This window comes from Pogoniulus pusillus, chromosome 3, assembly GCF_015220805.1.
Source record: "Pogoniulus pusillus isolate bPogPus1 chromosome 3, bPogPus1.pri, whole genome shotgun sequence".
Classification (NCBI taxonomy): domain Eukaryota; kingdom Metazoa; phylum Chordata; class Aves; order Piciformes; family Lybiidae; genus Pogoniulus; species Pogoniulus pusillus.
In genome coordinates this window covers 48941176-48962821 of record NC_087266.1, presented here as the reverse complement: position 1 = coordinate 48962821, position 21646 = coordinate 48941176, and the positions used below count along the sequence as shown (strand labels likewise).

General features: G+C 45.2%; 1 protein-coding gene and 1 long non-coding RNA gene across 3 annotated transcripts in view; one reads left to right on the top strand and one right to left on the bottom strand.

Moving 5' to 3' along the window:
- Positions 1–3386: 3386 nt before the first annotated feature.
- The window catches only part of LOC135192552 (uncharacterized), a 31960-nt gene continuing 13700 nt past the window's right edge, over positions 3387–21646 (top strand). For both annotated transcript variants that reach the window (XR_010309008.1, XR_010309009.1), the window contains exons 1-2: positions 3387–3443; positions 16346–16456. This is a non-coding gene — a long non-coding RNA (uncharacterized LOC135192552). The remainder of the gene's footprint in view (positions 3444–16345; positions 16457–21646) is intronic.
- Positions 14342–16022, bottom strand: CYSLTR2 (cysteinyl leukotriene receptor 2). The gene has a single exon (XM_064175773.1). The coding sequence runs from the start codon at positions 16017–16019 to the stop codon at positions 15087–15089; it is 933 nt and encodes a 310-aa protein (XP_064031843.1). The 5' UTR covers positions 16020–16022; the 3' UTR covers positions 14342–15086.

Sequence of the window (21646 nt, the reverse complement as noted above, 5' to 3'; positions counted from 1 at the left end):
AGTCAGTGCCTCAGAGAACACAAGCTGGCAACACTCCACTGGAGAAAGTATCTGGAGGGTAAAGATTTGGGTCTTACAAGCTGAATTAACTTGTTTGCTTATAACAAGTGGCATGAAGTAATTGGTGTAGAATCGAAAACAAATTAGGTGACCTTACAATGGAGTAGCAAAGGAAATTCATGACACCAAGTGACATCTGTTCAATAACAGCTCAGGCTGAACGTGGTACTTGCCACTGCAGGACTACATCTGCGCTCTGATTTGTCTATGAAGGAAAGCCAGCTTATGATGGAGACACAACTCGTTCAGACTAAACAAAAACCCAACTGAACAGAAAAATAAAAGCAGATGAGCAGGATTTATTCCCTTGCTGAAATGTTCTAGCAGCATTCCAGCTATCTATCTATTGCAGGAATCTACTGCCACAAGGGCAGAAGATTAAGCAGGTGTTGAGACTGCAGGTAGCAATGGAAAAACGAATCTTGATTATATTAAGAGAGAAATTACAGGAAATAATGAGGCAAAATTTAGTATAGTTGAAAGAGAGAAAACAGTCAAGATCACAAGAGAGAGAGAGACAAAAAAGAGTTGTCCACAGTTATGAATGAAGCAGAAGAGGCTCAAGGGAGAAGACTGGGTTTCATCTTAGAAAAACCCTTGCATTGGCATAGTGAATAGACATGCAAAAGCAGGTATCAGAGGAATTATAGGCACAGCTGGAAAAGAGTTGAGCTGAGTTTGAGGCTTGGCCAAAGAAACAGTGTTGAAACTGTGGGAGAAGGTACAATTGCCTTAGAGGATATATAAGAATTAAAAACAGTGAAGTGAAAGGAAAACTCAGGAGGGAGAAAAAACTGTGAATCTATGGGGAGGAGGGAGGAGGCAGCCATTAAAGGAGGAGAGGAAGAAGCCCTGCATTGTGTTGGGTTTTTTCCCTAGCCATTCATTTGATCTGGCAATCTGTCTTCACTTCAGATGTTTCATAAATATGGAGAGGAATCATAGAATCATAGACTGACTCCATGATTCCAAGCTGTTAGAAATGGAGGACACCAACAGGAAAGGGATAGAGTGAAAAAAAACAAAACCAACCCAAAACCCCAAACCACTTTTTGGACTATACCTCAAGTGCAGCAAAAGCCAGCCTCATTTTCAGACAGCAAATAAAGGAGGTACCATCTGGGAAACATTACTAATCAGCCATGGAGATACAACCTGCACTAAACAAATTCCCATGCGACCTTCAGCTGCAACCTCAGGCAAAGCTGTCTGGCATCCTCCAAAGGGGAAGTGGTGGAAAAGGCAAGTGTGGCAAGTCATGTGTGGGAAAGAGAAAACACAGCCTTCCTGCAGTTTGGCAAGAAAAGGTAGTGGGCTATTTCTGCTTCCTTCAGGTTGTAAGGGGGTTTTTAGAGCAGTTCAGCCTTCAACAAACAAGAGCTAATTCTAGGCTCTCATTCTGTCCATTCCATCTGCCGTGGCCATGCAGCTGCTGTAAACCTACCACTTCCACACCCAGAAGGGCAACATGGGCCTATGCTCTGGCAGCAGGAGAGGGTCTTTCTCCCAGTTGTCTCATCTAAACCTAAACTACACTTCAACTTTATATATTTGTAGTAATTTTTCACTTACCCATGGGAAAAGACATTTGTTTGAATCCTTCCAGTGCTTCAAATCCCTACATGACTCCTTTGGCCTGTCCTTTCTAACTCTGAAGGACTTTGAAGGCAGTTAAACACAAGAGTGTCTTTATGCAGGCCACGTGGTAAATTTTTTCTCATGTGCATTTTTTGTCATATCCCATATTAAAGACAACCTTAGAGAGCACTGCATGGCCACTGTGCTGTGTCCTAGTGCATGCTCCTGGGAGCTTGTAAGTCCTTGCAAGTGCCTTTAACAAGACAGGAATGGATTTGCTCGGTGAGCTTGTCAGTCAGAACTCAGCCGTACAGAAAGCCAGTGGAGGAAAGATGTTTTGCCAAAACCAGGTGCACATAAAGATCTCCTGATGGATTTTGACTGTGCTCAAATATTGAGCTAAGCCTTGCTGCTGGGTGATAAATGTGGAGCAAGGTAACTAGCACTGAATACTGGCACCAAGATTTCAGCACAGTAGCCAAGGCTTGTAAGAGCATAAACCCCAGTATTACTGGGCAGCCAGTATCATGCTTACTGATAATGGATACTGCAGATCTAGCAGGGGAGGAAGACAGAACTAGTGTGGCAGAAGTTATGTTAGATTTCTTTATCTGATTACTTGAAATAAAGCATGGGTAAAGGCAGTACATGCCTTGCATAGGGCAGAGCAGGAAAGGTTGTACTCATTAAAGCCATTACCTATACAGGTATGGCATCAGCCATTTGCTGCAGTCACTGAAACATAGAAAGTCTGGCTGCATTTCTGTTATGTGCTCATCTTGGCTAAAGACTAGGGAAGGGCCCTGGCTTTTCAAATGCCAAAACTTCAGGTTTTCATCTTAGGAGGTAATAGCTCAAATGATCGATCTGATTTGTTGATTGCAATTTGGGAAGGAGGCAAACAAAAACCACTTGACTGAGTGTCTTCTGGGTTTGCTGATATTGATTAAACTGTACAGAACATTCAGAGGCAGAAATTGCAGTTGCAAATGTCTTTGTGAATTGAATATCCAGAGTAGGATCTGGGTCCATCTTAGATTCTTTTAATTAGGTGTCTACATGCAGGAGTCACCTGGTGACATCTTTGATGCACGATGGTCCCATGTTATCTTTTCAGAGCTGGTAGATATGGCACAGTAATTACAGCAGATCTGCTAAACCAGGAAGGGTATTCTGACAGCACAAATGACTCCATAGGGATGTTTGAACAAATGAAACCCAGTTCCACACCAGCAGAGTCAGAGGAGCCTAATGAGTCACTGAGCTGACTAGATGTGAGAGGGGAGTCTCTGCATTCTTCATGCCTGGTGCCATTCAGGATGCCCTCGGGTATTCTGAGACTCGTTGTCGTGACTATTAGCCCATGATGATGTTGAAGAACCTTGAAGTAGCATTAGAGCCCTGTGTGTGAGTGACAAATTGAGCCTTGAATCACCACTGTTGGAAATTTAGACCTCTGACTGGCATGGAGACACTATTGCTGGGTTCACAGAATCACAGAATATTAGGGGCTGGAAGAGACCTTGAAAGATCATCGAGTCCAACCCCCTGCCAGAGCAGGATCATCTGTACCACATCACACTGGAACACCATATCTGCCCTTTTTCCATTCCATCCCACCCACTCCATTTCCCCCCCTTTTCCCCTCAAATTGCAGAGCATATGGGCTCTGCTGGAGTCTCCTCCCACCCCAGGTGTGGCCACTTTGAACTCCCTGCCCACTCAGCTTTTTAATTCCCCCAGGAAGGGCAGAAGCCCCAAGCTGTGCCCATCTGGGCAGAGGGATCCTCCTCCTGTCATCACTGGTGAGTCCCTATGGTGCACATCAAGTGAATGGGGGTGGGGGGAGACAAAGGCCGGGGGGCCTGGTGGCCCCCCGGTTAGATAGGAAGAGGGTTAGTGGCCAATCTGACATCATCTGTGTGTGCTGGCTGGGCCTCCCTAGTGAGGCTGAGCTCCAGTGTGTGGTATTTCAGCTGGCTGAGGGTCGTGCCCCAGGCTGTTAACGGTCTGCATCCTATCTGTGTGTGGGAACAGAGGAGCAGTGAGTGTGAGAGCCTCGGGAGAAAGGGGTTACCGTGTGCCCTGCTATCTGACAGCCACGTACGACAGCTCCATGGCCAGCAGGTGAACTCCATCAGGCTCTTTTGGGAGCGGGCTCCTGCCTAAGAGACTCTCCTCCTGCCAGTGACAGTCTCTGGCAGTCCAAGTTTCTCCCATGCTCGTTCTCTATGTATATCTACTCTTTCAGCTGGTGGTTGTTATGAAGGTCTCCTGCCCAAAGCGACCAGCAAGGTCTCAGGTCTCAGCCTTCAAGGAGTTTATCTTTTTGGAAGTACAGGCAGGCACCAGGAAAGCCCAGGCTCTGCAGGGTGGCCACAGCACTCTCGCCCAGGTGTTTGGAATCTGTACTACGTGGCACCTGGTAGCCATGCATGAAACTGACAGGGTCAGCTGAAAATGGTTTTGCTGCATACTATCACACCATTGCACCTTCCTGCTGCTGAGCAGGACCACTTTCACCATCCTCACATGCCTGGACAGAGTCCCTGTTCACTGAGAACTTACCTGGGATCCCTTTGTGAAAGAAGGAGCTTACAAATCCAAGCTGCCACAGGCTGATGCTCTTTCTCAGAAGCTCATAATATTCGTCCTGAAAGACCTACCTTCTCAAAACATGGCATGAGTCTCTTTTGTGACGTTCAGCTCTGTGTATCTTTCTGAGTGCACTGACATTTCCAGGCTTTGTGTTGTGTGCAAGGACTCTGACAGCAACCACCTCTTGTCTTGGCCTTTCTCTGGAGTCCTGAGGCCTGGAAATGTAAGGGCTCAGACCTCCACTCGCTTATGTCACTGTGCAGTGGCAGCATCCTATCCCCACAGAATTTCTCTAATGTAGTGGGAGCCACAAAAGCCTGACTGAACCTCTTGATGAGACTCATGGGTATTTTTTATTGCTTAAGAGCATCATTTTTGCAGCCTTAAATCAGTCAGCACAGGCACATGACCATACTTGTCCTCAAATCCCTGAGGACTCTCTCTGCATTTAAATATGTAGTTTGAGTATTTGTGATCTGTTGGCACAGAGCATTTTTAGCAAGAAGAGAGGTTTCTTTTGCTTGAGCTTAGAAAGGTGGAACTTTATCATTTAAAGAGCCTGGTGATGCCTTCTATACCTAGGGATTTACTTTTGTGAGCTTCCTCTGTCAGCTGCTATGTCCTGGCTGCATTTTAAAAACTTACCCTGCTTTATTGAAAAGTCATCTTTAGAAACACCAAACTGCATGCAGTGGTTACTCGTATGAGGTCTAGCTAAATGTCTAAGCAATGGAGCAGGATTTGCTTCATTTTTATTCACAGTTCTGCTAGGCTGCCAACATTCTGTATTCAGTGCCACCTGTAGAAATCTGCAGCAGTCATTGACCTCTGTGCAGCTACACTGAGTTTATACATTGGTGTGACAAGGCAAAAATATTTGTACTCTGGAGGCCCTGCTTTCATCTGAAATCCTCCAAGTGCTGATAAAAGCCTGCTCACTGCTCTTTCAGATTATGAATGGGAATATAAGTGTTACAGCTGCTGTTTTAGTAAAGCAGCTGTTCACATTACTTGTTATATTTCACTTATGGGGAAGCTGAAGCACTACAGACTTAAGTCAGTGGCTCAATGTCAAACAATGGAGAAGTGGCAGTTTGCTGGAGGCAGAACAGCAGTGGCATATGGACAGTCCAAAGGAGGCTGCTAATGCATCAGGGTAGCTTCATCCCTCTTTACTTTAGACATCTCCATTGTCATCAGTACCTCAACCCAAACCTTCCTCTCATGTCACTGGCTGTACATCTCTACCAGTAAAGAGAACAGTCCAGCATCTTGTTTCACTCTGAGATCAAGTGGTACAACACAGCTTGTGTTCATATGCTTAAACCTTCTTCCTCTTTGCTCATATTTGAGCTGGCTCTCTTAGGTTAGTGTCTCAGCTACTCTTGCCCTCTCTACCTCTAGCACACAACTCTTTCCCATGTTTGGCTTATGTAACAGCCATAGTTAGACTGCCATATGTTAAGCTTTTCTATACAGCTTCTCTAACAGCAGTATGCATTTTCCTCTCTTGTCACTGAAGAGATTTCCCTCCTGGACTTGGGCAATAAGATTTTCTTCCTGTTTCCTTTCACACTTTTCTTCTGTCCCTTTTCTCTTGTTCATATTTTTCTCTATTGCTCACTGTTTCTCCTCATTTCCCTAGTTCTCATTTCCATGCAAATGCTTGCTATCCTTCCCTTTGCCCCCCCCCTTCCTTTTCCTCAGGTCTCTGCCCCCTTCCACTGGTCTGTGCTGGGATAAATGACAAATCTCACTGATTAGAGAAGTTAGCACAAAACACAACTGTAAACATAGAGCTAGAATGGTGGAGCTTCTTTCAGTATCCTATCTAGTACAAAGATTTTACTCATCAAGGTAATAATTTCATCAACACCACGTTTTCCCAGTCCTCCTTGAGGCAAGTCCTGACCCTTGCATCTCCTGTGCTCCCAGCAGCAGCAGTAGGTGCCTGACAGACTCCCTCGCAGCTCCTCTGCTGGGACAGGCTTTTCACTCAGCTGCTGACACCCATTTCTCATCTGGCAAAAATGTGGAAAGCCAAAGAGGTGTTACACAGGAGAAGCCCAGGCCTGGTGCTAGAAGTTGACTCGTGCTACAATGGGTTATCTCTCTCAGTATTTCCTGTTTCAGCTCTCTTTCCTAGTTACCCTTCTCTTCATCACAATTTTTCCTGCCTTGAATGTGTTTTCTCTCTTCATTCATTGCTCCCTTCTCACTTACCACATTGTTTCTTTTGTGCACCTGCTGGTACAGCAGATGGGACATTCCCCCACTTTTCTCTTGCTAGTGTTCCCAAAAAGATGCTCCATGCCAACTTATAAATAAGTTTATCTCTGCTTGAACACATGTCAGGCTCCTTACATTAGAATGATAACATCCAAATCCTTTAATGGAACCTACAAATAAAAAGTTTCAGTATCTCCCACAAGATGTGGAGCACTTACTGACCAGCTCTTGGTCAGTGCTCCTACTTAAGAAGGAGAAAAGGAGATGTAGGTGGATGAGGTCAGTAAAAAATTAGCAATCATGTATCCGTCTCTAAAGAAAGACCACAGCAAGTAGTGCTGGAGGAAGGAACTGGAATGAGCTTTGTACTGTGGGTCTTCCATAATCAAACCTGGAAAGCACACCATTTGACCTTATTATTGACAATCCTATCTCCAAAAGTGGGCACACAACAGAGAATTGAGAGCAAAGAACACCTGCATCGTGTCAAAAAGCCTGTGGAAACAGAAATCAGGAGCAACAGTGCAAACATAAGGCCATGTATTGTCCTAATGTCTCCATGCTGCTGAGTCCAAGAAAGTCAGTCCAAGCCCAGAAGCCATCTGCTTCTCCCCAAGCCTCTTGTTGCATTCGCATCTCCATTTTGGAGAGCTCCACTCTGTTTTCTTTAAGGCACTTTTACATGACAGGATGGGTGTGAGCTGGCCCACACTGCTTGGCCTCACCTTTCTCCAGCAGCATAAGCACTGGCACAAGTGCTCACAGCAAAGAGCAGATGCATGGCTCTGCTCTGGTGGGAAAAACCACAACAGGGGATGGACAGAACACAGTAGCTAGCCACAGCACAGGTATGAGCCTGGGAGCATCATGTAATTGTGGAAAAACTGGAGTGGTGTTTGCAGCTGTATCAGTTCAGTCATTTATCCTTCATCCCAGCCAAGACAGGAAAACATGCTGCTCTCGACTTAGTTCATGTGAGCTGAGACAGTGTACAGTCCTGATCAAATGGGTGCAGAGAAGAATCACCAGGACTAGAGGCACCATGCCAACCATATGTGCAGTGTTTAGCCTAGCACAAACTAAAGCAAAAATGTTTCCCCTCAATAATACATCTGGCAGATAACCTCCAGATGGAGGAAAGCAACTATGCAGAGCACAGGAGAGTGTCTCTAAGGCCAGGCTGGATGGGGCTCTAAGCAATCTGATCTAGTGTGAAATGTCTTTGCCCATGGCAGTGGCACTGGAGCTAGATGATCCTTGAGGTCCCATCCAGCCCTGAATTCCATGACTCAGTGCATGAATGAAGCATCCATGACTGCACAAAGTGGAAAATGGAAAATCATTTCTTGCCATCCAAGCACTGTCAGCTGGAGAAGAAGTGCCAAATAAATGTTTTCCTGTAGTAGTCTAACTGCTTTTCACAGAAATATCCAGGTTGGAAGAGACCCTTGGGATCACCAAGGCCAACCTAGAACTGTGCTCTGCAACATTCGCATTAAACCATATCCCTAAGCACCACATCCATTTCACAGGACTCTGTGTACATGGACATATGGTGATGTTACTAGCAACAGAACAACATCATTTCCCAGAAGACCTCTGCAGTCTTGTGTCCCTGTGGCATTCATGAGCAAGAACTGAGAGATTTCAGATGAGATATATTTTGCCCAAGTTATCTATAAGATGGATAAAAAGACTGAGCTAATTACCCTGAGCTACCATTTGAGTCAACAGAGGCAAACTCCTACCTCACTTGCATTATGGTGGACCAAGCCAGTGGTGGGAGACACCCCTCTTCTTCTGTTAATTATATGGGGAACACAGAGGGGCATGCCCATGCTGTATTCTACCTGATGGAGTGGCACCATGTTTACTCCTCTAGAGTGCTTCCTTTGAATGTTCTGGGGCTTTCTTCACAGCCCTTTTGCTTGGGACAGATGTCTCCAGCCAAAGCTCTCCAGAGTGAATCTAGTACATTGGAGTTCTATACCTGGCTGTGGACAGATGTGCTTGGGATGCTTGAAATGCACATCTTCAATATGTGACCTCTCTGTAGTATTTTCTCTGAATCTTGCACTGTTATAAACCAGACTAGAGTAGAAATCATGAGATCAAAATCCCTACTCTTTAAGGTCACACAATCTTCTTTCAAATCTTGGACTGTCTCCCCACCCATCTCATGCAAGGCTTATTATACACCCTTGTATAGTACAGGAATGTTGAGGTCTAAATAATCTGACTGATTTTAATTTGCATTGCTTGGGCCAGGAAAACATCAGGCCATATCAAGACACAGATCTATGCACATGGATTTGGTCTTGCTTTGGTTGTGGTTTCCATACTCACTTCTCCCCTCACTCAGACATACTTTTTTATTTGTCCCTTCCCACAGAAATTAAGGTGGTTATTAACATCCTTTTCTGATGATGCTTGGTTTTAGACACTTACTAAATACCCTGCTTTGATTTTGACAAATATAGCACTCAAGGCCACACCTTGAGTACTATGTCCAGTTCTGGGCTCCTCAATTCAAGAGAGATGTTGAGGTGCTGGAACGTGTCCAGAGAAGGGCAACAAGGCTGGGGAGGGGCCTGGAACACAAACCCTCTCCTATGAGGAGAGGCTGAGGAAGCTGGGGGTGTGCAGCCTGGGAAAGAGGAGGCTCAGGGGGGACCTCATTGCTGTCTACAACTACCTGAAGGGAGGTTGTAGCCAGGTGGGGTTGGCCTCTTCTCCCAGGCAACCACCAATAGAACAAGGGGACACAGTCTCAAGTTGTGCCAGGGGAAGTATAGGCTGGATGTTAGAAGGAAGTTCTTCACAGAGAGAGTGATTGGCATTGGAATGGGCTGCCCAGGGAGGTGGTGGAGTCACCATCCCTGGAGGTGTTGAAGCAAAGCCTGGATGAGGCACTTAGTGCCATGGTCTGGTTGAGTGTCTAGGGCTGGGTGCTAGGTTGGACTGGATGATCTTGGAGGTCTCTTCCAACCTGCTTGATTCTATGATTCTATCCAGTGCAGTTTGCTTCTCACTGTCTATTTTTCCATGTTTGCCAGAGGCAGCTGGGCAGTCCCACAGTGTACAAGCACAAGTCCCCAGAGCAGCAGAACAATCTGACTCTGTTCTGTTACCACCTCCGCTTATGGCACATCTTCTCTGAAACAATAAAACTGGATTGCTGCTTACACATTTGTGTATAGGAAGAAAATATAATGCTGTCTTCTACTAGAGGAACATTATATTGCTTTCAAATTAATTTCAGTTTCTCCTGAGCCTTCAATATAATTTTATTTCACCTTTATTTTGGGGTATTACAGTTTCATCGCTTCATTCTGCTTTAAAAATTGGAGTTCTCCTGACACCTTCCACAATGATAAATTAGCTGTAATTGAGAACATTGCTCCTGATGGGAGGGAGAGTAGCTTTAAGGTCCTTAATATTTCAGTAGCATCCCGTTACTTTCTTCAGTGTGATGTTGAAGAGTTTGAAGTTTTGTTAGGTCTTTCTTTTTCCTGCTCGCCCAGGCAGTGCTCTCCGGAGCTGGCACCAGATTCCCCAGCATCTGATGCTTGGCCTCGCTGCCTTTACACGCTTCTTTACACATAGGTAGTGTGTGCATGGAACAGAGACACTGTCATCTGGGGAAGTGACATGTCCACACTTGAAAATTATGCTTTGTGACAGCTTTCTGCTTTCCTCTGGAAGTGTGAACCCCCCAGTAGCACATTTAATCTGACTGACAGCAGATCTGGTGTTTCTTCTTGCACAGTGGGGCCTTTTAGAAGGATCTATGGCACCCACTGGTCTGCACACCACAGGGCAAGGAACACTGCTTTACTACATCAACATCAGACCAAACGCCTGTTCTTCACTTCACAGCTGTCAGCAGAGAGATCTGAAAACTCTTCCACATGGCTTTCATGTGTGTTAAACATAGACAGCCTGTCAGCTTCTTAAAAAATACAGCACCTCAAAGGTTTTGCCTACCACCACAGGCCAGAGTGGAGTACTGATGAAACTTGAAATACAAATTCCCTTGCTTATGGATAAGAATTAGAGACGGATGCAGTGAAGGGAAGAAGAAAAGAAAAGACTGGATGAGGCACTTGGTGCCATGGTCTAGGTGACTGGGTAGGGCTGGGTGATAGGCTGGACTGCATGAGCTTGGAGGTCTCTTCCAATCTGGTTGATTCTATGATTCTAAGGGTGGCCAGCAGGCCAAGGGATGTGATTCTACCACTCTGTTGTGTCCAGCTCTGGGGCCTCTAACACAAGAAGGACATAGATCTGCTGGAGAGGGTCCAGAGAAGTGCCATGAAGATAATCAGAGAAGAACCTTTTCTATGAGACAGGTTGAGAGAATCTGGGCTGTTCAGCCTGGAGAAGAAAAGGTTCCAGGGAGACCTTACAACAGCATTTCAATGTCTGAAGGAGACCTGCAGGAAGGCTGGGGAGGGACTGTTAGAAAGGCTTGTAGAGATAGGGTGAGGGGCAATAGCTTTAAACTGGGGCAATACCTGGGCAAGTTGGATCAATGGTCTGAGGTCAGTTGTATGAGGTTTAACAGGGCCAAGTGCTGGGTTCTGCTCTGGGGCCACAACAACCCCATGCAATGCTGCAGGCTTCAGGGAGAGTGCCTGGAAAGCTGCCAGTCAGAAAAGGACCCTGGGGGCTGGCTCACAGCCAGATGAACACCAGTCAGCAGTGTGCTCAGGTGGCCAAGAAGGCCAACGACATCCTGGCCTGAATCAGGAACTGTGTGGCCAGCAGGAGCGTGGGAGTAGCTGTCCACCGGTGGAATTTGCTTGTGCACACAGCTTTTGCTTACCTAGTAAACTGTCTTTATTTAAACCCACAATTTTTACCCTTCCAGTTCCCTCCCCTATCCAACTGGAGTAGGAGTGAGTGAGTAGCTGTGAGATGCTTATTTACAGGCCAGGGTTAAACCACAACAAGGTACTCTAATTTTTTTCTGCTGCCTTTAATTACTGGATACCAGTCATAAAATCCAAGGCTAATAAACATGTACTGAAAAATGAGGAATCAGGATGGCCCTCTGAAGGCAAGTCTGTTATAGCAGCATCTGACAGCAATGATAATGCCTTCTGCAAGCCAGAAATTAAACCCCACCAAATGTACCAAGTATGGAACATGAAAAACCTCTTGGCTGTGAGACACAGTCCAAGCAACATGGGTATGCTCCTCTGCAAGTTCTTGTGCTCCTTCCAGGTGTGCTAGTTTAAACCAGATGAATTTCTGAAACAGAGATATTGCTGTCTCTTGGTGGTTTCATAAGCTGCTTGCTTTCTGCTGCTTTCTCTGAAAGGCTCTGGCACTGCTCTTGCTGTTTGGAAAGCCTTGGTTAGATGCTGTATGTGCTCTCCTCAGCAAATGTGAAGAGTGAGGAATACCAGGAGTTTCCTGGAAGACAGGAAAGCATGCATATGAAGATAGAACAGTTGTTGTTGCTCGGGAGGATCAGTCACTTAAAGACTTCATTTCCTGTGCTTATGTCCTCTTTGAGCTCAAAACTTGTTGGCTTAACTTTCTATGTGTGCAGCTATTGTTAGATTTTGCCTCCTGGAAAAACTGAGGAAACAAATCAAAACAGTTTTGGTCTCTTGAGGGACCTAGAGGAATTGCTAGTAATTTAACTGTCAGGAGCTCAGGAGCTTTATTTTCCAGATTAAATATGGTGTCTTTTTTTACTACCTTTTTTACTGTGACACTTCCACACACACTGCATGAATAGACATGCAAGGGTATCAAATGAAGAAATGGCACTAAATGGGATCAGGGCATGTTATGTAAATGTTTTTAGAGCTGCATGTGAGGTTCCTTAACAAGAATGGTCTTGAATCCTTTTGCAAGCAAATCATAATTATTGAAACAACAACAAGGATAGAAAAAAAAACCAATCAAACAAAAACCCACAAACACAACACCCACAAAAACTATTCCTTTATCTGCAGCCCAAATTTTGAACAATGTTCCCCACTATTTTACTGATGAATACAGTCTCAAGTTGTGCTGGGGGAAGTACAGGCTGGATGTTAGGAGGAAGTTCTTGCCAGAGAGAGTGATTGGCATTGGAATGGGCTGCCCAGGGAGGTGGTGGAGTCACCATCCCTGGAGGTGTTGAAGCAAAGCCTGGATGAGGCACTTAGTGCCATGATCTAGCTGACTGGATAGGGCTGGGTGCTGGAGGTCTCTTCCAACCTGGTTGATTCTATGAAGAAGGCAGCAGGGCACACTCACACTTCCAAAGACATTTCTCTCTTGTGAAGTGATAGTCCACTTACAGAAACTCAATATCTGTTTCTTGGTCTTTCTCTCCCTGCACTCTGAGGAGATCCCTTGTTAGCTGTGCAATCAATAAAACACACATCTTCAGCCACTACTAAATCTAGTTTATTAAAACACAAGTTTGACAGCTAATTCAACTGCTAACAAAGATGTAGTATGGTCAGTAAAAGAGAAGTGATCTCATAAGTGAGCTACAGCTGTCTTTTAGGTGCAAAATTATCTGATAATAGGGTGCATTGTATGGATACAGGAAAAAAAATCCAAGACTGCAGCTAAGTTTTCCTGTTCCCTTGTAGTATTTAAGGTGCTCAGTATCTCATTAGAGGCTCCAAGATTGTCACTCATTCCTGCTCAGGTCCACTCATGGCAGGGGAAAATCATGGAAAAAGACTTTTCCCCTTTCCTTCCACTTATTTGTCTGCTATCTCTTTGCCCAGGCTGTCATCTGAATCCCATTCCCATCCAAGCCAGCAGTTCACTTTTCCTTCAGCAGCATGAAAACAAGCACTGCAGGAGTTCACATGGCATCGTTAGGTCAGCTCGCAGCTATGTCAACTGAATTATTGGAATAAGGATTTGGAGCATGAACTTCAGTGAAGGCTTATGATAAAATTCTGTGCTGACCTCAAAAGCAGCAGAAAGTATTCCAAATGGATTGACTCATCAAGTGCACATAACTCTTAGGTGGCCAAGGGAAAAAAAAATCATTCTGCTGGTGTTTTGCCAAGTTCTTTTTCACCTGGCCAGCAATGATTTGTTTTCTCCATATTTCAGAGAAGAGCTGCAAATAGCTGGCTGCAGTTATTTTTACATGGGAGCAGGAGTTCAGTTTATGGAGTGCTTTCTCCAAAACAGCCCAGAGCACTGTGAAAGTACCTTCACTGACAGAAACCTTCCTGTAGGTGGGTGTTTCAGGGAGGGAGGCTGTCAGCAGTTCTGTTAGCCTGGGACAGGCTGGATTGTTGGAAAACACAACAAAACTTCTTGTCTTTTGTATTAAAAAATTAAGTCATTAAAAAAAAACCAACCCAAACACTTCTAAAGGTGGTCAAAGTGAATTTGGAGCCTGTTTTCATTGAATTGCAAGCAGCTGTGTCTTTAGCAAAGGTATTTAAGAAAATACTTAAAATGCAGGCAGCTGTTTGGTGAGCTCTTCCAAAGCACACACAGGTGTAGCTGCCTGTTGCTTTCTGAAACAGCCCCTCTCCTCCTCCTCCTTTGCCACCCAACTTTCCTTCTTAGTTCCTGTATGGGTTAGTGCCCCCCCACTGCATTGGTAAGTTTCTGATGTCAAACAGTTCTGTGACTGTTATGGAGTACATGCAACTCTTAAGTTGAGCAGGTAGGAGGTAGCACAGATGTTTTGGGCAGCAGTTTAATGTCAGACAAGTGTACCTGTGCAAAGGAAACAACTCCTAAGCTACCTGTTAGAACCAAAATAATTTTTCAAGCTTGTCTTTGGACCCCTGCATGGCAGCTAGCAACACAGAGTGTAGAAACAAGCACTGCAAGGACTTTGAAGGAATTGCACCCACATGAAGAGCTTCAGGCTACATGCCCTCACATCCTGCCCTCACTGCCGGCAGTCATCTTCCTCACAGCAATCCACACCGATGCCATTTGCTTGAAATTGTTATTTTACTTGACAATCAGTAAAATGTTAAGCAAAATACCTTGATGGCTTCCTCAGAGTGGAAAATAATGTTAAGGCTTTCTGAACAGCCTGAGCCTGTGCTGTGTCCTGTTTGGCTCTCTGCCTGCTTTATTTGTCAGCCTCAGTATAAAGTAGCAGTGATGCTTTCCATTTCTGTAATGTGCAAATCTTTGGTAGGTGTTTGCAAAGGGAAGTGGCAGGATGCTGTGTCTCTGTTCAGTATCAGGGCATCTGAAGCATGCACCTCTGTATACACAGGCAAATGGGACACAGAGAGGTTCAGACAGGCATTGAGATGGTCAGATGAGCACTGAGTCACTGGTTGAGTGTTGTGAAATGAAATTAAATGAAATTCAATACATGGACTCTAGTAGCAAAGTAAATCTCTTCCAGTCCCTTGTCCTGGAGAGATTGAACACTAAAGATGTATCTACGCTGCTAAATAGAAGAGGACCAACGATCACACCTAGACATCTGAACTCTGACCATCCTACTTTGGTTTTAGCCATCCCCAGTGAACTCTCTCCCAGACGTTCCTGCTCCAGAGATGCCTAGCACTGAGCAGCATTTCTTTCAGCTGGCTATCACCATATAGCCTCTGTCATTGAGTGGTGTGGTTCCATCAGGACTGTTTACATGCAATTTTGCAATTCTTCATCAGCTACCTGCAGGACAAGTTTCTGATTCTTGCTTTGAAATTTTCAGCAGCAAAGTAATAAAGGATTGGATCGAGGCAGCTGTTCATGGCAGCAAGGCAGAGAGTGACTACCAGAGCTTTGTGCATGGGCAGGTTGGCCTGGCTGCAGCTGCTGCGCACCAGGTGGATGGTTCGCAGTATGTGATATGGCAGGAAACAGATGAGGAAGAGGATCAGAGTGATGATGATGGTTAACAGTGCCTTCTTGTGAGAGACCATCTTTTTGTTCTGTGGAGTCTTGGACCTGAGCAATGCTTTGATCGCGAAGACATAGCAGACAATGATTGTGCAAAAGGGCAGAATGAAGCCCACGACGAGGACAAAGCTGTTCATCACGAGGAGGCTGTGTGACTTGGAGGGGTGCAGGTCCAAGCACTTGGCTGGGGTACTGTATCCAGCCACTTCCTTGCATAACAGGGGGCTGGAGGCTCCGAGAACAAAGATCCATATGGCTGCACATGTTATCCTGGCATACTTCACGTTGGTTAACTTCCAGTGTTTGAACGGGTAGACAATGGCTACAAACCGAACCATGCTGAGCACAGTAAGGAAGTAGATGCTGCAGTACATGTTCACATACAAGGTGTAAGTCATGATCCTGCAGGCAATGTCACCAAATATCCAATGTGATCCCAACAGGAAATACGTGGCCCGAAAGGGCAAAGTGCTCACAAACATGAGATCCGAAACAGCCAAGTTCTGCATGTAAATGTTGACTGAGGTCTTCCTCTGTGAAGGCTGGAAGAAAACATAAATGGAGAAGCCATTTCCAACAGCACCCAGGAAGAAGATAAAGAGATACATGATGGGATAAACAGCTTGCTTGAAGTTGTCAATTGCACAGTTGAAGGAGCTGTTAGTGAAGTTGTTATCTAGTGCCATCTCAGAAGTGTTCATAGTCTGGAGCTGGGCTCTCTGTCTTTCTGCCAAAATGAAAAGAAGCAGTATGAGTGCTGGGTTACAGGCCAGGGAGGAAATAAGCTATTTGCTGAGTGCAGAAATGATGAGATGCAGAGGTCAATGGAAAATAAAGGTTCATTAATGAGTTACTACTTGTGATGTCCCAGGGTATGCTCATCTTAAGGTATAAACCCTCAAGTCATCTCGAGGCAGTTTCAGCATTACAGCAGTGGGATGTTATCTCAGCCTATGAAAATGCTGCCTTTAAAAGTTGGGTGTTATGTGTATGTTTTAAAGGCAATTCTCTCATCTCCTCTCTGCAGAATGAGCCAACTTGCTGTCAGACATTTCGTAGCACAGAGTGTTTGAGTCTTCAGTTACCTACCATGGAAACATCAAAACCTGATCAGGAAAAGGAATTGCCATCCACTCTGGTAAGTCTGCATTTCAAATTCAGATGAAAAGTCAAAAGACTTGAATTTGCCTTTTGGAAGTAGTGGAACTTTTCTGGCATGTTGTCAGCAGAATGTCACTGAGCTTTCCTGAGCAATACCAGAGGCACACTGATACAGGCAAGAATGTCCAAATTAAGGACATTTTAACCTTAAACACCACATAACCACTGTGCTAGATGTGCATGGTTCCTTTTTCAACTCTCTCCTCTTTACAAGGTATTTCTTCTGTCTCTTTTAATTTCTGATGGCTTTCTCTACCTCTTTGTGAGGCTCTTGCTTCATTCTTTGTCACTTTCTCAACCTCTTTCATACTCAGCTGCTCTGCATCAGCCATCTACATATACAGTCAGGGAAGCCCACATTTGCAGCCCTAATGAAAATGCCGTGTAAGAAAATGGGCTGTGTTCACAGAGAGTGACATTTTCCCTCCTGCAAGGCTATAATTCAATCACACCAAAACCACTCATCACTAAAGCACTCTAAATAGTTATTTTTTTCTCATTAGAGTCTATCCTTTTTGAACTCCTCACTTCTTCTTTCAGCTGACCTGCAGCTAGTAGTATTTTCAAAGTAAGCATTCAGTATTGTTGCTTAATAGTGGAAGCAATTCTTTCTGTATTTACCAACCTATTCTAGACATGGAGCATGGAAAATTTTAGCTTAAAAATCAGAACAGAGCATTTCTAAATGCCTGAAAAAGAAGCTTTTAATTTGTCTCAGGGACAGTGATAATGGGTGGATGGTACATGGCTGTGCCATATCTCTTACTCTGGACCTCTCTGGCTTCACAATTTGAAATGAATTTATTTGCACAGGTGGAATCTCGCTGGGGGAAAAGTGGGTTCTAGGTTTGGGTGCCCTGGACTCACAGTTACCCAGTGTCATATTCCCAGTATGCTATAAACGAGGCATCCTGGCCTGGCTCAGGAGCAGTGTGGCCAGTAGGACAAGGGAGGTTATTCTGCCCCTGTACTCAGCACTGGTCAGGCTACATCTTGAGTGCTGTGTCCAGTTCTGGGCTCCTCAGTTCAAGAGAGATGTTGAGGTGCTGGAACATGTCCAGAGAAGGGTGATGAAGCTGGTGAGGGGGCTGGACCACAGCCCTCTGAGGAGAGGCTGAGGGAGCTGGGGGTGTTTTCTCTGAAGAAGAGGAGGCTCAGGGAGGACCTCATTGCTGTCTACAACTACCTGAAGGGAGGCTGTAACCAGGTGGGGTTGGTCTCTTCTCCCACACAGCCAGCAAGAGAACAAGGGGACACAGTCTCAAGTTGTGCCAGGGGAGGTCTGGGCTGGATGTTAGGAGGAAGTTGTTGTCAGAGAGAGTGATTGGCATTGGAATGGGCTGCCCAGGGAGGTGGTGGAGTCACCGTCCCTGGAGGTGTTCAAGAAAAGCCTGGATGAGGCACTTAGTGCCATGGTCTGGTTGATAGGCCAGGGCTGGGTGCTAGGTTGGAGTGGATGATCTTGGAGGTCTCTTCCAACCTGGTTGATTCTGTGATTCTATAATAAGTGATGGCTGGTAGCCTGATGCTATCTACTGAAATATAGGATTAGGGCAGTAAAAATTCAGTCAATGAAAAGCCCTTGAGTATCTGCATCCTGGGGGCAGTGCTGCAAGCACAGAGGTTGACCTACTGGAAAGCAGCTACATGGAGAAGGACCTTGGAGTCCTGGTGGACAAAAAGTTACCCATGGCACAATAATGTGCCCTTGCAGTCAAGAAGGGCATGAGAGTGATTAAGGGACTGGAACATGTCATATCTGTAAAGGCTGAGACCTGAGGCTGTTTAGTCTGGAAAAGAGGAGGAGGAGGAGAGGGGTCTTATTAATGTTTATAAATATTTGAAGTGTGAGGTCAAGAAGAAGGTGACAGTCTCTTTTCAATGGTGTCTTGTGATAGGGCAGGAGGCAACTCGTACAAACTGAAACACAGGGAGTTCCACCTCGACATGAAGTGGTACTGCAAGACTTCTCTGATTGAGATTCCCTGGCAGGAGATCTCTTTCTATATATGGGTTTCCCTGATGGAAGATATCAAACAGAACCAGCTGATGTGTCCTGAGGCTCTGACAACCGCTCTGACAACCACTCTGACAGGACAGAGGGAGCACATCAGCTAAGCAAGAAAAAAGGAGGCTTCCCTGAAGTAACTGCTGTCCTAATGAGTTAGATGTAGAGCTTAGGTGGAGATTTCTCTTTACCTCTGTGAAGTCTTTTAAAAACATTTACAGTTTGATTAGTTTAGATTTCACACAAAAATATTTGCTTTTTTATTATAAATTACATATATTTACTTATTAAGAACAAATATTTTGCTATTTACCAAGAACAAATATTTGGCTTGGCTTGTGTGTGTAAGGGGATAACAGAAAGACATTCCTTGCCTAAGGTGAATCTAATACCCTAAAGTAATGGCAGCACAAACCAGGAGGAAATCTGATAGCAGAAAAGTAAGAGGAGATTTGTTTAATCTGAGGAAATACTAAACTAACAGAAGTTCCTTAAAACTATCAGATTTTTAACTGAGTATGCAGGTGGCAGACTAGCAGCATCAACTGGAGACTATGGCATGAACTCTGTCATGCAAAGTCTATGGCTGCCTTCCTGGGACAGCATTTGTGCCCACGTGTAAGGCAAGGGGATGAGGACATGGAAGGACAAGGCTGACTGTCCCAGGGCAAGAGCAGCTCGGCAGGAGCAAAGTGTGCTCAGGGAGCAGACCTCATGAGATGTCTGTGGAGACCACATGGGGGTTTAGGAGAGGATCTGGTGGTATCTGTAGGCATTGTAGGCACCAGGGATGATGGTGAGACCTACGGGGCTCAGCTATGAGGTGAGACAGAAGTTCAGCTCAGACACAGATTTTCACTGTAAGGATGAAACAGCAGAGAGGGTAAATTTAGATGTGTAAGCAACTGAGGGATCTTTTGGGCTAAAGGCAAGAGATACAGAAACAGGAGACTGCACCATCAGAGCAGAGCCAGGCTACTAGCACTGCAGACTGAAAGGTTTGCAGAACATTTAATTAGAAGAAACAGCAGAGATCATGGGCATGAGAATATAAGTGGGCTGAATTTGTGAGACCTGTGAGGGCAATGAACTGACAGCCAATGCACCAGTGACAAGGCCAGGAGGGAAATACAAACCCAGTTGCAATAACTAGGGAGGGCAAATCTGGCTGCCTGCAAATCCATTCAGCTGCCACATGCTGCCCTGAGTGACTGATCACAAGCAAATCTCACAGGTAATTCTGCTCGCGTGCTCTGAGCAAACAATGAGGCAGCAAAAGTGGAAGGCTTGGCAGGAGGCAGCAGCCCTGGTGCAAGGGGAACCTCAGAGGCTTGCTAGAGAGAGGATAATCAATGGGAGCTTGTGTTGCCATGCTGCCAGCTTTACCATGATAGTGGAGGAGCAGCACTGTGCATGAAGGACTATATGGTTTCCAATGGCATAAAAACATTATGGCTAAGGAGAAGCACTGCAGAGTTCTTGTGGGCAGACATCCACACTCTAATACTAAAAGTATAGGATTAGGAATGCACTACCCAACTCCTCCTCATGATGATTACAGTTATCAGAAAATGCTGAGTGAGTCAGAAGCTGAAAGCAGGTAGCAAGAGCAGGGTTTGGATGCCTTTGTAAAGACAACATTCTGCAGCAGAAGGAGATACAATGTCCATACACAACAAATGCCTGCTTCCAAGGATGATCAGGCCTGCAAACAAATCCACATCATAAAGTGCTGGTCTACGTTTGGGCTTTGCTGCTGCACAGGTCCTAATTCAAGCAGGCTTTGGTGGTAGGAACCCTATACTGGCAATCACAGTAGATCCAGATTTGGCAGTGCTGTGGGACAGACAAGCAGTTCCAAAAGGAAGAATTCTACATAATTTGGGAGGCTGTTTAGAAAACCTGACAAAAAATTGAACACTGTGTCAGAAACCTCAATCCCAAAGGAAATAAGTGTTTTACTAAATACTGAGCCCCATGTCCATCAGGAGATAGTTAGCAAGCCTGATAGAGGAAAAGATCACCACTCAGAAAGCAGAAGGCTGGTGCAAATGGAGAGGAAAGGAAAGCCTGTATTACAGTACATCAAATATGGAGAGGAAATTAGAAGCATTAAAAAAAGCAAAACTGAGGAACACCTGGAGTAAGGTCTGCAAACCCACCAAAAAATGAAAGACTGCTGAGGGCCTGGCAGGGTTGCTTGGTGGCATAAGATCTCTTAAGGACATCAAGGCTATATCAGAGAAACTCAAATTCACTCTTCCCTGCCAATGACACTGGGATATTTCCAAGTCTGTGCAGCAAACTGGTCAGAGGAGCCAGCTCCACTTGAGGGGTGTGCACAGGAAATATTAAACCTACCAGACAAGTGAGAGGCTTATAAGTGATCAGGTTCAGATGGCATTCATATGGGCATCCCAAAGGATCTCAAATGTGAAACTACCAGCCGAGGCATTTCACCTGCCATTACAATCAGGCACCGTGCCAGGAGACTGGCTTGCCTACAAGAGGGGCTTGAGAGGATAGCTCAAGGGCCATGAATAGGTCATTTCAGTGCTAGGAGCTACCAACTGCTGAGACCACATTCTGCCTCTGCTATGTTGTGCAAGAACAAAGGCTCTGAACCGATTGAAATGCCAGTCTGTTGAGAAAGAGACAGCATGTCTCATGAAAGGGAGGTGCTGCCCCACTCACCTGCTGAAAGGCTGGGAGTCTGATTGATCAGGGGGGCAGTGGTCATTTTGTGTGGATATATATGCATTTACACTGTTGGATTTCTCAAAGCTTTGACAAAGCTCTCCACCAAGGGTTTCTTAAGGAACTAAGTTGCCAGAGAGCTGGAAGACATGAGCTGAAAGCTGGCTGGAAGGCAAGTAGCAAAGTGTGGGTCTTAATGAATCAGCAATGGGATTGTCCAGGGTTTGATAGTCAGACCAGATTTATCCAATATCATTATCAGTAACCTGGAGGATGCCAACATCCAGGTTGGCAGATGCTTTGCTGAAAGGCTGGCAGATGGGTGATAGTGTATTTTAATGTGAGGTAATGCAGGCTGAGAAAAAGAATCTAAAGCACATCTACATGATATGGACTTGAAACTAGCAGATACCTTTAGGAGGGGACGCTTGGCACTAGCATCACTGGCCATTGACTGAAATC